At 37.1% G+C, this 16475-nt stretch overlaps 4 protein-coding genes across 18 annotated transcripts; 3 read left to right on the top strand and 1 right to left on the bottom strand.

Moving 5' to 3' along the window:
• Positions 1-2780: 2780 nt before the first annotated feature.
• LOC104777189 (carbon catabolite repressor protein 4 homolog 4) lies at positions 2781-5761 on the top strand. Of its 13 annotated transcripts, none has more exons than XM_010501399.2 (10): positions 2781-3010; positions 3331-3452; positions 3523-3563; positions 3729-3778; positions 4121-4190; positions 4403-4527; positions 4618-4748; positions 4853-4988; positions 5070-5217; positions 5331-5761. In XM_010501399.2, the coding sequence occupies exons 1-10, from the start codon at positions 2955-2957 to the stop codon at positions 5631-5633; spliced, it is 1182 nt and encodes a 393-aa protein (XP_010499701.2). In that variant the 5' UTR covers positions 2781-2954; the 3' UTR covers positions 5634-5761. The 13 variants fall into 13 exon arrangements, 12 of the variants coding, with proteins under 12 accessions (XP_010499701.2, XP_010499703.2, XP_087360527.1 ...); XM_010501401.2 differs by having other exon boundaries at positions 2851-3010; positions 4618-4730; XR_015592503.1 differs by having other exon boundaries at positions 2853-3010; positions 4623-4748; positions 5371-5761.
• Positions 5762-6092: 331 nt separating this feature from the next.
• LOC104777187 (coniferyl alcohol acyltransferase-like) lies at positions 6093-8342 on the top strand. Its single transcript, XM_087504367.1, has one exon. It carries the CDS (start codon positions 6331-6333, stop codon positions 7663-7665), a length of 1335 nt encoding a protein of 444 aa, XP_087360493.1. The 5' UTR covers positions 6093-6330; the 3' UTR covers positions 7666-8342.
• Positions 7707-13669, bottom strand: LOC104777188 (phospholipase SGR2). Its single transcript, XM_087504366.1, has 22 exons — positions 13390-13669; positions 12992-13205; positions 12723-12823; positions 12372-12566; positions 12096-12251; positions 11939-12010; positions 11698-11850; positions 11497-11547; positions 11190-11360; positions 10937-11086; positions 10685-10750; positions 10063-10587; positions 9795-9858; positions 9603-9685; positions 9438-9510; positions 9121-9223; positions 8930-9023; positions 8791-8853; positions 8640-8688; positions 8456-8559; positions 8238-8284; positions 7707-8156 (listed from the first exon to the last, which is right to left on the bottom strand). Exons 2-22 carry the CDS (start codon positions 13203-13205, stop codon positions 7904-7906), a joined length of 2787 nt encoding a protein of 928 aa, XP_087360492.1. The 5' UTR covers positions 13390-13669; the 3' UTR covers positions 7707-7903.
• Positions 13670-14187: 518 nt separating this feature from the next.
• LOC104777186 (protein NUCLEAR FUSION DEFECTIVE 4) lies at positions 14188-16446 on the top strand. 3 transcript variants are annotated; one of them, XM_087504363.1, is made up of 4 exons: positions 14213-14784; positions 14907-15020; positions 15161-15736; positions 15821-16446. In XM_087504363.1, exons 3-4 carry the CDS (start codon positions 15249-15251, stop codon positions 16317-16319), a joined length of 987 nt encoding a protein of 328 aa, XP_087360489.1. In that variant the 5' UTR covers positions 14213-14784; positions 14907-15020; positions 15161-15248; the 3' UTR covers positions 16320-16446. The 3 variants fall into 3 exon arrangements, with proteins under 3 accessions (XP_010499696.1, XP_087360489.1, XP_010499697.1); XM_010501395.2 differs by having other exon boundaries at positions 14225-14784; positions 15244-15736; XM_010501394.3 differs by having other exon boundaries at positions 14188-14784; positions 14907-15736.
• Positions 16447-16475: the final 29 nt, after the last annotated feature.

The following is a 16475-nucleotide window of genomic DNA, read 5'->3' as shown; positions in this document are numbered from 1 at the left end:
AGACAATCTGCCTTCGTATTTGACGCACGCGGGATCCAAGATAAATAAAATAGTGGGAAGGACTCCAGCGAGTTAAACTCATCGAGCAGGTTGGAGAAGGACGGCCAATCTTTAGGGACTGCACACTAGTGAGTAACTTAGCACAATCAGTCTCGAAATATTGACAAGCGATCCCTGCAGCACGTATCCGCTCCATGACCCATAACAATGCTTCTAACTTTGAATGTAGGGGAGAGGGGCTCCGTCTTAGACACTTTGCCCCTAACAACAAGGTTCGCTCCTCACAACGCAACACCACCAGCCCAATCTTGAATGCACATTGGTTGCTTTCTAAGAACCAACAATCTGACAATCAGGTGAAGAAACCTGGACATCCAAAGACGAAGATGGAGCTGACATGACCGCCGTAAAAGAGAGTGCCTCTTCCCATGCTAACTTATCGCCCAAAGCCTGAGCAATTATATCATTCGCCTCGATCTCTAAACCTTGAAAAACTTTTTTATTAATTATGGCCTTCCAGGTTGCCCATAAAATCCATGGTAATTGAAAAAGTTTATTAGGATCACCCTGTTGAGAGGCCTCTAGAAAACAAAATCCAAATTCGAGTACACCCACTCATATGGAAAACCCTCTAACGACACCAGAGTCGGAGATAAATCCCAAACTTCACACGAGCGAGGGCATTCAAAGAAAACATGATTAATAGTCTCAACCGCAGAGTCACACCTTTTACACCAAATATCACATTGGACAACTTCGTGTATCAATTTATTTTTATAATTAATTTTTATTTACTGAAAATATTTATTTTATATTCTTTGTTAAATTTTATTTTATTTTAAAAGTTATAAATCCGCACATCGAACGTATCCTAATCTAATATTATATAAGAGCTTAAGTGGAAAAAAATACTAAAAAATATGCTATCTTTATGCTATATATAGGGGTTATGAAATAGTTCTGTATCTCATAGTAAAAAACTTAGAAACGCATACTAATTAAGCTAAGCTTCGCCTTTCCAAACCGTAAACTTCTGGTTATTTTTTTTTTTTGATTTTGATGATAATTTCATAATAAAATATGATTTTATATGATTTCTCTTATTCTTCACTAACTTTTAAAATCAAGTAAGTCCATATTGATTTTAAAATCAATTTCAAAAAGCAAATTAAATTTTGGTTTATTAAAATGAATTTCTAAATCAAATTGGATTTAAAAATATTGGAAAGCATCAAAGTAATGAATAGTCCTCGGCATTCGGGTACCCGTTCGGGTTCGGGTCGGCTTTTTTGGATTTTAGGGTATTTCGGTAAAGGGCTTCTAGATCCATTTGGATATTTTTAGTATTCGGGTCGGGTTCGGGTAAACACCCATCGGGTTCGGATCGAGATCGGGTAAACACCCATCAGGTTCGGATCGGGTTCATGTACCCGAATTCAATCCGAAATTAAGTAAACCAAACTTAATTTCATTTAATAATCATGAATTAGTGGCTTGATAAAAGTTGTACGTATTAATATATAAATACTAAAGGTTTTAGAATTAATCAAATTTATTAAAGTGGCAAAATGGTTAGAATGTACCCTTTAAATGCTTTAGGTCATGGGTTCAAATCTCACTAATGACTATTTTTGCAATATATTTATACATGTCCGGAATTACCCGTTCGGATATCGGATAATACCCGATCGGGTTCGGGTACCCGATCTCAATAGATCCTAAACCCATTCGGGTATTTTAAAATTTCGGATACGGGTTCGGGTCGGATTTTTCGGATTGGGTTCGGGTCGGTTTTCGGGTTCGGGTATTTTGCCCAGGCCTAGTAATGAACCAACCTCTCTACCAACCTTGGTTCTAAAATTCAATAAAAACTAGATTTTAACCCCCGGTACACCGCGGAGATATAATTTTTATTTTATGTTATATCTATTTGTTAAATATTGGATGTTTAGTAAATAGAGGAATAACTAAAATTTCCGGTTGTTGTGCGGTTAAATATTTATATTATTTTTTTAACCCGCAATATATTTCATGATCATTTGTTTGTTATATTTAGTTTAGTTTGTTTAGTGTTTGAGATTCTATTTTGATTTTTAATTGTTATAACAAAATATAAGGGATCTAAATACATAATCAATAATTTATATGCTATGATTAAGTCACATTTTTCCTAATGATTTAATTATTTTATACAATTTTAGTTAAATCAACTTGATTTTATGTCAAATATTCTAATATTAGTAGTGTTGAGAAGTAATTAAATGAGAGTTTAACCTGTGTTAACAGAAATTTAATAATATTTTATTAATTGGAACATGTACTCTTTATAACTCATCTACTATATAACTTTTAGACTTTTTTAATTTTACATATTAGTAACAATTAAAATTTTTATTAAGTTTATATATGTTAATTATAATATTTAAATAAATGTCAATCGAAATTTCTCTAACGTTAAGAATCAAAGCTCAGAGGTTTTGGGAAACAAAATGGGAATCAAATTATTGTTTTCTTTGTTTGCGAATGATTCAGACATATAATATCTTCAAAACACAACATAATGTGTGGTTAAATATATGATATTTTATATTTCCATATTGATTGCTGTTAATTTTTAGTTGGAATGAAATGTAAAATATTTAGGAAACAAAATCTGGACTAATGTTAGTTTTGGAAACTTTTTAGGGGTTAATGTTGTAAATAACTTTTAAAATAAAGAAAACTAAAAAACATAACACAAAATGTACTTCAAAAATGTTAATATAGATTTGGTTTTTATTATTTTAAAAAAATAAATAAAATAGTTCATTGAATATTTTAATATAAATAAATGACACAAATAAAAAAAAAATGAGTTTCTTTGCATACTAGTTTTTTTTTTTTAATGTGAAACCCTTCAAAGAGAGTCTATCATCTTAAACCAAAGTGTATTAAAACTCAAATTGCTCACTCAGATGTTTAGTACTACTCTGCATCATCTTCCTCGTCCGATTCGTTCTTCTTTCACCAGGTTGGTTTCTTCGTTTCTTTATCAATCTACTGTTTCGTATATTTAGTAATGCAACTAAATCCATCGTCTCTGTTCATTTGTCAATTTCGATCTGAAAGGCAAAAAAAAAAAATTGTGTACTTAGTGAGAAATTTCTCATCTTTGTACTGGAATCAACCCTCACGAATCTTGATTTGATCTGGGCTGTAACTGAATTTGTATGGCTAATAGGGGAATGATGAGTTTTTAAGTTTTTAACCTAAACATTGATGTCAAAGGATTGATTTTTTTTTTTTTTTTTTTTGTTTATCTGACAACCCTTTGATTTGATGATTCAACAGTTCTCGAGTTTGCAGGAAAATTGTATCAAGAAGAATGAGTACGAATCCAGCAATTGAACCAAAAGTTCGCAAATTCGAATCCGTTGAAGGAGCTGATATTAGTTCAACAAGTCAATCTGATGGTTTGTTATTATTGTCATAAGTTGATATAACTTTGGTGAATTAAGTATTGAGAAGTTTTTGTGTTTCCAGGTATCAGATTCCGACTTGTTTCGTATAACATCTTAGCTCAGGTAATATCATAATCTCTCATGTGCTTTGTGATATGATGTAGCTTTTTATTTTTGACTAAGTTTGTAGTTTTAACCGTTTGTGTTTTCTGGCCTTGATTTAGAGATTAAAAAAAACACGTCTTTTAGCTCCTTTCTGATATATTTTGAGATTCATCTTTCTTGTAGGTTTATGTGAAGAGCGCCCTTTTCCCACACTCTCCACCTGCCTGTCTCAAGTAATTTATTCTCTACATTTCTCAGTTTTCAAGATCAAAGTTTCTTATACTCGTCAAGAGTTCTTTGTGTGAGTTGTAATTAATGGTCTGGAGTATTAAAACTTCCAACTCAAGATTTGCTTCAGAAAACAAACAATGGATTATATGAATGTGCTTGAACTTAGTTATAAGCAGGCATTATTGTGTTTGGTGTTGCTCACATTGATTGATTATTCATTGACCAATATGTACTTTGGATTTAGCCATAAATTATCTTTGTTAAAAGCTTAGAGAACGGTGCTTCGTAAAAGGTTATGACATATGCTGTAAATGTGACTTGGTCTTCCTTTTCTTGCGTTGCAGATGGAAAGCTCGTTCACATGCAATTCACAGCGTACTCAAAAATCTTGAGGCTGATTTCTTTTGTCTGCAGGTTTATTCTTGTGAATCTTCTTCTTTTAGTTTGTTTGATTAGAATTGAGGTACCCTATTGTAATGAGACAGAACTCCTTCACTCTCTTGTTCAATCCACTATAAAATTTTAGACGTTCATAACTGTTAGTGTTGTTTGTTCATAGTGCCTATGAATTGTGTGTATCAAATGGTGTCTCCACTTGTTTAGTTATATTATTACAATTTTTGCAGGAAGTAGATGAGTACGATAGCTTTTACAGAAAAAACATGGAGTCTCTGGGTTATTCTGGGATTTATATTCAGAGAACAGGACAGAGGAAGCGTGATGGTTGTGCAATCTTCTACAAGCCAAGCTGGTATGATTAAAACATTACGCGTGATAAGACTTTAAACTTAATGCAGAAACATTAATCTGATTGATACAACACACTCTTCTTTTGATTTAGTGCAGAGTTGATCACCAAGGAACGGATCGAATATAATGATCTTGTGGACTCAATAAAGGCAGATAGTGTTACCTGCAGCGAACAGAAGATTGAGACATCCAACGAAAGAAAAGGTGATGAGAAAGCGAAAGGTAAAATTGCCCTTTTGTGCTGTTTCTTTTATATCTCAACATCATTACCAACTTTTATCTATTGTTCTCTTCACATGTTTCCACAAATCTGCCCCAAACAAAAGATTCTCGAAAAGACAGTCGTGACCTTAATGATCCACTAGTGAGACTAAAACGCGATTGTGTTGGTATAATGGCTGCTTTTAGAATCAACAAGCCATTTCAGCACATTGTTATTGTGGCAAACACACATCTTTACTGGTACAAAAACTTGTCACCACTTTAAAGATGATATTTTTTCCACATGTTTCAACTTTCATCTCCTGTTTTACTACTTTCTAGGGACCCCGAATTGGCTGATGTCAAGCTTGCTCAAGCCAAGTATCTACTATCACGACTAGCTCAGTTCAAAATGCTAATATCAGATGAATTTGAGTGCACACCTTCGGTGTTACTAGCTGGTGACTTCAATTCAATTCCTGGGGATAAGGTTTGGTTCAGTTGCTTACATTGAGTTTCCCTAATTGTTCAATCTATTTTGCAAAAACAGTTTGGGTTTGGTTCAGTTCCCTACATTGAGTTTGAGTTTTCATCATTTTCCAGGTTTATAGTTACCTAATATCGGGTAATGTAAAACCTGCAGAGACCATAATAGAAGAAGACGCTCCACTTCCTCTGTCTAGTGTCTATGAAGTCACAAGAGGAGAGCCTAAGTTCACAAATTGCACTCCTGGCTTCACAAACACCCTTGACTACATCTTCTTCTCTCCTTCTGACTTCACCAAACCTGTGAGTATCCTCCAACTACCTGAACCGGAATCTCCAGATGTTGTCGGTTTCTTACCGAATCATCATCACCCGAGTGATCATTTACCAATAGGAGCTGAGTTTGAGATTTGTCAGTGATAGAAATTTTGTTCATCAGAAAGTTTTGTTGCATTACTCCATTGTTTAACCAAAGTGTAAACATACACAACACAGTACTTGAAAGACTTCGATCATTTTCGTCTCTATAAACAAAAAAAAACACACTATATTCTGGGTTCTGTCTTATTCATTGCACTCATAAAATAATATCATAAGAAGTTGTTCTATTTGTCTGTTGTCAACTAAGACAAAACAACAGAAGATTTTGTGAAATGACATATTAAAATATGATGATCCTCGTTCGAACTTGTTGAATAAAGTTGCAACAGAACTAGTCAAGCACTGATCGATCTATTTTATCTATCAACCACTAAAGTGGTACAGTCGCACCAACTTATATTGATGATAATTGTGATGAGTACGAACGAATATTCTTTTTTTACAGTCCCCAACTTTCACCGATAATTTGAACCATTGCTAATGAATAAAGTCGTACTATCGTATTGTTTCTTCAAACTTTTATCCAAAAAAAAACGACAGTGATGTAATGTGTTGTTCCAAAACATAGAGATGATTATTCAAAACGAATAATGATCGTTCCTTTGCATATATATCACAAACAACCGAAGAATTCTTTGTGTTTTCTTATATATTTCATCTATCTTCTTACAAATAAATATCATTGAGCATAAGCTTTGTTTCCCCTTGAGAACTTTTACCTATTGCTAAACTGAAAATGAAGATCTTTGATGTGAGTTTCACCGGAGAGTTCATAGTCAAAGCTTCCGGCGACCAACCGGAGAAAGTTAATAGCCTTACTCTCTCAAATCTCGACCTTCTTTCCGGCCGTTTTCCGGTGACGTACTTTTACTTCTACCCCAAGCAACCGAATGTATCCTTTCAAACAATCTTCAAATCCCTCCAAGCCTCTCTCTCGGAAACTCTCAACTACTTCCATCCTTTCGCGGGTCAGATTGTTACCAACGAAGCCTCTCAAGAGGAGCCTATAATCATCTGCAACAACAATGGAGCTTTGCTTCTCGAAGCCAGGGCCAGTGTTGATCTCAAAAGTTTGGATTTTCACAATCTTGATGCGCTTCTCCAGTCAAAGCTGGTACGGGTTAACCCGGATTTCTCTTTACAGATTCAAGCGACAGAGTTCGAATGCGGAGGCCTCGCTATGACATTCACATTTGATCATGCTTTAGGAGACGCGAGCTCCTTTGGGAAATTCCTCACTTTGTGGTCAGAGATATCGAGAAACCAGCCTCTTTCTTTTGTACCAGATCACCGGAGAAATCTCCTCCGGGCACGGTCTCCTCCACGTTATGACCCTCACTTGGACAAAACATTCATAAAATGCAGCGAGGAAGACATTAAGAACATACCAATGCCTAAAACGCTCATCAAGCGTCTCTATCACATCGACGCTTCGAGCATAGACATGTTGCAAGTTCTAGCTACTGTTAACAGAGAGAGCAGGACAAAGATTGAAGCTTTCTCCGCTTATGTGTGGAAGAAAATGGTGGATTCTATCGAGAGCGGTCATAAAACCTGCAAGATGGGATGGCTTGTTGACGGTAGAGGAAGACTCGAGACCGTTACCTCGAGCTACATAGGAAACGTCTTGTCTGTAGCTGTAGGTGAAGCCACTATCGAAAATCTGAAGCAGAACCATGTATCAGAGATAGCAAACATAGTGCATAAATCGATTACAGAAGTGACAAACGATACTCATTTCACAGATTTGATAGATTGGATCGAGAGTCACCGACCTGGACTGATGTTGGCTAGGATGGTTCTCGGACAAGAAGGACCAGCTTTGGTTTTGTCTTCAGGAAGACGGTTCCCTGTAGCTGAATTGGATTTTGGATTTGGTGCTCCTTTCCTAGGAACTGTATGTTCAACGGTTGAGAAGATAGGAGTTGGTTACCTGAACCAGCGACCTAGCGCCTGCAATGATGGCTCTTGGTCAGTTTCTGCTATCGTCTGGCCTGAACTCGCTGAAGCTTTTGAGTCTGACTCAGTTTTTCAACCAATGTCTGCGAAACATCTTCAACGCCAGACCTGAAGAAAAGCTCAGCTAACGACGAAAAAATAAAGCCAAAGAAAGAAGCCTTTCATAGTTTTCTTTTATTATCTATGAAATTAAAGTTACAATGGATTATGGTTACAATGTGGCAAAACCATGTAGGTGTTTTTCCTTTTCACATTTTATGCAACTATATGTTACTTCTGCACAGGAAACAAAAACAAAATCAGGGAGCTTTCGCCGGATTTCAGATACTCAAACCTATGGTCAAAAGTCTTTAAGGCTTCTTTATATATTTCTTGGCTTCTGCGGAGAAGCTTCTAACGATTTGTTTGTCGGAGAATGTTAAAGGAAGCTCTTCATCATCATAATTATTCTCACTTCTGTCTATCCAGCTATGAGGTCTACTAGAGTCTTTTGGACTATCATTTCCTTCACTGGATCCCGTGGGTGAGTTTGGTTCATCTTGTAGCTCGCGATACAAGTGTTTAATTATGAACAGAGCAGTATCATTATCTCTCCAATAGTTTCTGCAAAATATATAACAGTATTGATTTCTTGGCTATAAACGTTAAAAATGTAATGTGTAATCAATGTAAAGTTTCACTTACGTATGAGCTCCTATAGCTTGTAGATAAGGATGCTCGAAGGTTTTTTCCTGCATCACCCAAATATTTCAGCAATTATTATATAAAAACGAGCGAGCTTTAGCCAAATCCAGTACGTGTTGATTTTTTTATTCGGTCATATTGCAGTTTCCAAGAACTATCCGCAGGAAAAGTGGAATCACAAAATTAATAAATTAGCTGGAAATGCATCAAAACTAAACCTGGAGCATGTGATCTATTCGACCGTCTTGCGTTCCAGTTAATCTCTCAATCATTAAGGAACCATAGGACCTTCCATCCTTTTCGTCATCAGTTTCTTCTATCTCTGTTCAATCACATATACAAGTATAATTAGAAGTACATCAGAGGTAATAGAATAACCATGCAAAGTAATGACTTTTTTACCGTCTAGTTTATCCGCACTTTTGGATTGACATATAGTAAGAACTCTTGTCTGCATGAAATTAAAGATAAGTACATCAAATCACAAAGGATAAAAACTTGGGGTCAGTATTACAAACAAAGAGAAGCTAATTAGAAATCCAAAATAACGCACCCTTACTGAATCAAAATGATTCATTACTCTCTGTGAACGTGCTGCAAAATCCTCTTTGAAATCCTGTAGAACATTACATAGAGCAAATAAATTACAAGAGGAAGCAAACATAAACACCAAACCACAGAATTACAAGTACCTGCAATCCAACATGCAACCGCTTGCCACCTCTGTGGTACGGAATAATAACAGGTCGCTTTGGAAGGTACTCTTTGCAGACAAGTGGCTCCAATCTGCGTGGAACACAGTTACACACTTCCAAAAGAAGGTAAAAAAAGACAGCAAGATCATAAACTAGCTACACACTGTTTTATTTCCATGAGGACTAACCTATATGCAACAGGATCATAGGGGTGAAAAATGTTGAACATTCGACGACAAGCTGGCATCTCTTCAATAGCATTCTCCTCTTCCCAGTAATCTTGTCCCTTACCTAACACATATTAAACAGCTTTTAGTGCATATAAAGAGACTTTGCAAAGAAAGGTAAGAAATCAATTCAATAGCAGAGTAAAGAACCTACATTAAAAAATAATAATTAGCCAATTACTTTGATCGCTTATTCACGGATCTCTTGCTTTCCCAATTCCGGTGTTACATTAAAAAAAACTAATAAACAAATGAAAACGTATTACATTAAGTATTACCTATCCCAAGACGTATATTTCGAAGGGCGAGAAAAACTCCAAGGGGAGACCCAACAGCAAAGAAAGTGTCAACCTGAGCAGAATATGCAGTTAAGAGTTAGGGTGACGTTTTTTCCAGTGTGGGTTCTGAATGTGAGATATACATAATAGTTCGACAACCCACACCTTGAACTCAAGCTTTTGGTACTTGATAAAAGGAGTAAAGCTTGTAGGTGCCTTGGCATCTTCAGTTGGCGCCTTGGCTTTTTCTGTTGATAACACCATTTCATATCATCACCCAGATGTACATAAAAGAAGCTTTCAAACACAACTCGATATATGGAAAATAAATAAAACATCAAGGGTCAGAAACAATACCATCAGACATTATTCTGGCATTCTCTGATTGCAGTTGTGCTACTTTTGACCTCAATAAGTTAACCTGGGATAAAAATAACCACCATCAATGGAAACATAACTCTCTGTCTGTGTTGGTCAGTCAGCAAAAAAAAACTGGACAACATTTTCACAGAGAACACAAAACTAAGAAAGTAGCAGATGCTATGAACACAAGTGTTGAAAGCTTGCAAGAACCTAAACGAATAATCTCATCAAAGAAAGAAAAGTTGAAAGTGCCAATATCTACCTCTTCTTGTAACAACTTAATAGTCTCCTCATTATTAGAGTTGCCATTTTCTTTCTCACATAATTGATCTTGATAAAAGGATGAAGAATTAGGTGTTTCACAGTCCGCTCCATCTGGTCCATCCTGTGAGGAAAGAGCACCACTATAATCATGATGGTTGTCCTCCTGGCTGCCTCTTCTTTCCAAATCCACGCTGTCTACAACAGAATCAGAGATCAACGAAGGAGCTTCCTGGATGACATGGTGATGCTCCAATACCTTTGATTCTTTAGCCATCATGTTATTATCATCTTGACCAGTGATTGCCTCGGTGTTATTCAACTGGTTATAATTCTCTAGCTCATGATTTGATGATGGATGTGAACTACAAGGTTTGTCAGCGTTAGCTGGAACTGGAGGAGATTCTTCATCTGGAAAAAATTTCTTGTATACTGAATCCATTGGGAATGGGGATGACAAATTGTGCTGATGACATAAGATGTCATAGGAGAGAACACTCCCCAGAGAGTGTCCATAAATGGAAATCTGTAAAATGTCAATGAAAAGAAAATGAATTTCAACTTCATGCAGGCTTACACTAGTCAAAGTTTGATGAATGAAAAACAGTAGACCAAATGGCCACCTTTCCAACGTAGTCAGGATTCCGCTTCAAAAATTTTAGATACAGTCTGTTCAACTGTTTTGAAACCTGTAAAACGAAAAAGGAGCACAAATCACTTGTCATACTTAACAAGATTATCAGTTATAATGATACAGAAGATGAAAGTTACAATGTTTTAGATTTTGCCGTCACAAAATCTAAAACTAAATCACAAATTTGTTTCAGTTTGGAACTTTAAGACAAAGTGAACAACGAATTTGGGAAGTTACATACCGAATCAATTATAGCCTGACAATAAATGGGGCTCATGTAGTATAACACATCGTGAACAGTTGCGCTCAGCATCTCTCGCAAACGCCGTACACCGTCTAAAGTACATTTATCAACAGCAGCTTCACCACTTAGCTTTAGACCCTTTCTCCACTACAAAAACAATAGAGAACGACAGAATCTATAAAGTAAGATCATACTATACAGAGATACAACATAAGGGGATATAAGCATTTATGTATATATGTATAGACACCTGGCATGGGATGAAGAGGACTCGTTGAGTGCTGCGCTGATGAGAGGTTAGATGACGATCCGCTAAAGCTGCTGTGATTTGACGAAAGTTTCCAACATCGTCAACAAGATTGGACTTTTCTACTTTTTGACCAATACCATGAACCATAAATACTAGATGCCGAACAGGGACCTGGAGAAAATAACACAAAAGAACAGTCCAAAGAGCTTTAAAACATTGAGATATTCTACACTTAATTTGACGATGGAGAGCAGATTCTCTATATGCAAATGCAATTCATAGAATACAAGAGCATACAAAGACATACTTGGGAACAGTAGTCATCCATTTCTTCCTCCCTTTGTTGTCGTTGTTCTTCCTGAAAGATTCAGAATAAATAAATACACAAGAACTCTAACTAGCTAACAAGAAAATTTCAACTGTAAGATTTAATTGGATTTTTCAGTAGATAGTGGTAAGGATAGAGTCCAAGAAAACTAACAAAAGAAATCAGAATAATCTAAAACACCTGCGTAGGTTTTGAAGAGTAAGAGCCAGCATAACCACGTCTCAACTTAATACCATTCCCAGTATATCCAACAATGCCAGAGAACCCAGAAGGATCAACATTAAGCCACGCTTCCCAAGTGTCATCCTCCCCAGTAAAGAGAGCATGGAGCCCCTACAATAACAACTTTGGATATTATCATCTATGCACCATTTAGCTAACAGAAAACTACAGTCTCTTACACATGAAATCAAACACATACCGGACTGGAACCTTGCAAATCGATACGAGCTGCAAAAAGCCCAGAGGGTTGAAAACTTCTTCTGCGCCAAACCTGGGTGACAAAATCCAAACTAATTGGTGCAATTGGCAAACAGGAATCATAAATTTGAATTGTATACCACAGAAAGATAACAAACCTTGTTACGATATGCAACCTCCAGCTGCTCAGAAAGAGTTTCTGGAATTGGAAGCCAGTCTAAGCCACCTTTACGAGCAAACCAATGGCCTCTAAGCACACGCCGATTATCTCCATTCCAATACACAGGAAAACAATGCCTCCTCACCAAGTCCACCTGCAGCATACCAGTTCCTTGGTCAGAAACATGGTTTGAATGTAAGGACTCTAATGGCTCAACATGGTAAATTCACAAGAAAATTCTGAAACACTCTTTGAATCTCTGCACGGTGGTTACCTCATAAAGCCCACCCTTAACAGGTACACCAACTCTCTCCTCTTCAACTTCATATAGACTAGAGGACACAGAAGCTTCAGAAGGAGTTTCAGTTGACTGCTTAACTGATTTCTTTTTAGAATTAACTTGTGGTCTCGGGCCTTCACTGCATTCTGCATACTCTTCCCACCAGAGTGACAACAACTCATCTTCTCTCTATTACACAAATATCCCCAAAAAAGAAAACTTTTGTTTGTCAGATATCACAATTCACTCAAATTTTGAACCTAACAACATCCACACAAGTCAAGAACTTGTCGAGACAAAGAAACACATTGTAAAACCACAAAAGCTTAGAAGAAGGAGAAGTACCTGAAGGAAAGAAGCCTCAATCGCAAGAGAATCCCTCATACCAAAACGGAAATACTCACTCTTCCCAACTACGTCAGTGCGAGGTACTGAAGCAGCTAATTCTGCACAGCACACATAAACACATTATATCTTCGATCCAGCCATTATAAATTCGGATACACAAACAATGCCCTTCTAATAAAACCAAACCAATTAAGGGATATGGCATTGCTCAATGACATCTTCAAAGCTAGCCGCAATTCTATTTTGGAAAGCTGAAAAAGACTAACCGTTTTCAGCCAGAGGAACCTTACAAAAGTACCAACGAACATCACTCCCATCAGAAGGACTTGTAGTCTGAGCAAGATACTTTTGTCTACCATAGCATTGCTCAATCACATCTTCCAACCTCGCAATATTCGAAGGCGTATTCTTCAACAAATCCGGAGCGGTCTCATTATTAACCTCACGAGTTCCTGAACGTGCCTCTCTATCTTCTTCCATCTGATTCGGATTGAAAAAAAATAAAAAAAATCATAAAAGCATCAAACTTTGGACTACAAAACACAAACCTAAATCAGTTAAAATCAGAAACAACAAAGAAGTCTAATTTCTAATCTAGTCGGTGATCAAAACTGAGAATTTCACAAAACCCTACAGAGAAAAAAATCAAGAATCAAATACATACCGCGATACAGAGAGGGCGGTTAAAGGACGAAGCTTTTTAGATGGGAATTAAACAGAAACAAAACGAAAGATTAGAGATTTTTGATTTGATGAAAGCTAAATCGCGAGAGGAGAATTAGAAAGAAGGAAGAAAAAAAAAGGTCGTTTGAAAAAAAAAAAAAAAGAGTGACAGCTGGGGAAATCGAATTGAATTGAATTGAGTCGAAAGGTTTTGGTTTTGTTGGAAAGAAAGAATATTCGCGAGACGAGAGACCGAACAAACTAAACAAAACTTTTGCTTCGGCGGTTGCGTGTACTGTCATCTTCTTAAACAGCTGCCACGTTTGTTGCCAAGTCAGCCTTTCCCGCAAACCAAAACCAATTTTGTAATTGTTGTTAATTCTAGTCCAACTTGGTGAAGAAAAAAATTAAAAAGTGTAAGAATAACAAGAAATCATATTTATATCATTATATAAAAAAGTTTTCGAACTTGAGTAGGTGAGTAAACCAAAAGTCCAAAACCAGATTAAACTCAAAATCTCTAAATTGATTTTACTACCTCATTACGATAGCCATACTACTCATCTTGACCACTTACAAATTACTCCATTAGTGGAGTATGCTTTGCCAATAAGAAGTAAGTTTGTTGGTCCTAACCCAAGTGATATGGACATGTTTGTTTCTTGATTCTTTTAACGTGCAAGATTCCTTATTCTCAGTTCCTTGTTTTCGTTTACGTTTATTTTCACGGTTTTTTTTACGTTAATACAATTGCCAAAAAAAAGAGAGATAAATATACTAAATTAAATTGGTCAAAAACATTTTAAAATTCTGACACTTGTTTCATACAAAACATTATACGAATTGAATTGAAAAAATTCAGAAAACCCCAAAAACCCAATCTTCAAAAAGCGGTAGATGAACAACTTAAACGCTTTTTAGCAGCATCGGGTCAACATCATCATCATCAACATCATTATTATCATCATCCTCTTTGTATATGAGACCTCGAATCAGAGATGCCTCAGATAAACTCCGACCTAATCGAGCCTCCTTCGACGACGACGACGCAAAGTTTCACCGGAAACACCTTCCGCCTCTCAGGACCATGTTCGGTCGATGGCGGAAATGGACTGTTCTCGTTGCGGCGATCTGGATCCAAGCTTCGACGGGAACCAACTTCGATTTCTCTGCTTACTCCTCCCATCTCAAATCGGTGCTCGGAGTTTCTCAGGTGAGGTTGAATTACCTCGCGGTGGCTTCCGATTTGGGGAAAGCGTTCGGGTGGTCGTCTGGGATCGCTTTAGGTTACTTCCCTCTCTCCGTCGTTCTTTTTGCTGCGGCGGCTATGGGATTTGTTGGTTATGGTGTTCAGTGGCTTGTCATCACCAACATCATCACTTTGCCTTATTCTCTGGTACATATTATTAAACTTCTATTCAAGAATCATGTGTTGTTGTTGCTTGCTTCTGTGTTCTTTATAAATCAAGAATCTGAATTTTGATTGTGGAATTGAATCTTTTTTTGTTAACATGATAGGTGTTTCTCTGTTGCTTGTTGGCTGGATTAAGTATATGTTGGTTCAACACAGCTTGTTTCATCCTCTGCATTCGTCATTTCCCGAACAATCGTGCTCTTGCTTTATCTTTAACGGTAAGCTTCAATGGTATCAGTGCAGCCTTATACTCCCTTGCTTTCAATGCGATTAACCCGTCATCTTCCAACTTATACCTTCTGCTGAACTCTCTGGTTCCCCTTGTTGTTTCCTTTGCTGCCCTTTACCCGGTTCTTAGTAAACCATCTATAGACCCTACTACACCAGACAGTGAATCACGAAGACATGACTCTCATGTGTTTACTATTTTGAATGTGTTAGCCGTCATGACAAGTTTCCACCTTCTCCTATCCAGTTCCAGTACTTCATCAGCTCGGTTGAATCTTCTTGGAGCTATTGTCCTTTTGGTTTTCCCCTTGTGTGCTCCTCTTCTCGTTTATGCTCGGGATTACTTTCTTCCGGTTATTAACCATCGTTTAACCCATGAAAGCTCTGGCTATGTTATGCTTAACATAGATGAGCTCAAGAGCCAAAAAGCGTCTGTTTCCGGATATGAACTTGTGGGGACTGCTAAGGAAGGGAACATAGTGAGGCTCGGTGATGAACACTCGTTTCGATTGCTCATAAGTAGATTGGAGTTTTGGTTATACTACATTGCGTATTTCTGTGGTGGCACGATTGGTCTTGTGTATAGCAACAATTTGGGACAGATTGCTCAGTCTTTGGGACAGAACTCTACAACCCTAGTCACAATCTACTCTTCATTCTCCTTCTTCGGTCGGTTGCTCTCTGCCGCACCAGATTTTATGCACAAGTAAGTTTACATTTCCAAGATAAAAGGAATGTCTTATGTGAAATTGAGATAATAGATTCTCATTCAGAATACTGAGTCTTTCAGGAGATATCGTTTGACAAGAACCGGCTGGTTTGCAATCGCACTCTTACCAACTCCAATCGCTTTCTTTTTACTGGCGGTATCATCGTCACAACAAACAGCATTGCAAACCGCGACAGCCTTAATCGGTCTGAGCTCAGGTTTCATATTCGCAGCAGCAGTCTCCATAACATCTGATCTCTTCGGACCCAATAGCGTAGGTGTTAACCACAACATTCTCATCACAAACATACCAATCGGCTCACTCTTATACGGTTACATCGCTGCCTCCATTTACGAAGCCAACGCAAGCCCCGAGATAACACTGTTCGTCTCTGACTCAATTGTTTGCTTAGGAAGAGACTGCTACTTCAAAACATTTATGTTTTGGGGTTTCTTGTCTATCCTCGGCGTCGTTTCAAGTCTGTTGCTGTACATAAGAACCAAACCGGTTTATAACCGGCTTGAACAAGACCAGGGTTCAATAACACCATCATCACACAAGGATCTTGATCCATTGTAAATCAAATTTGTAACACAAAGAAAGAAAACCACATTCTCTATTTTTTTCTATAGGCTACAGAAATGGAAGATACATGAGTTCTTTACTTGCATATTATAAGAAAAAGGGGAGAATGTTCTCGTATAAACTTGTCTTTAATAAAGTTAATTAATCACG

Source organism: Camelina sativa, chromosome 3, assembly GCF_030686135.1.
Source record: "Camelina sativa cultivar CO46 ecotype springtype chromosome 3, ASM3068613v1".
In the NCBI taxonomy this organism is placed as follows: domain Eukaryota; kingdom Viridiplantae; phylum Streptophyta; class Magnoliopsida; order Brassicales; family Brassicaceae; genus Camelina; species Camelina sativa.
The sequence above is the reverse complement of the archived record's forward strand: the minus strand, read 5'-3'. Positions and strand labels throughout refer to the sequence as shown.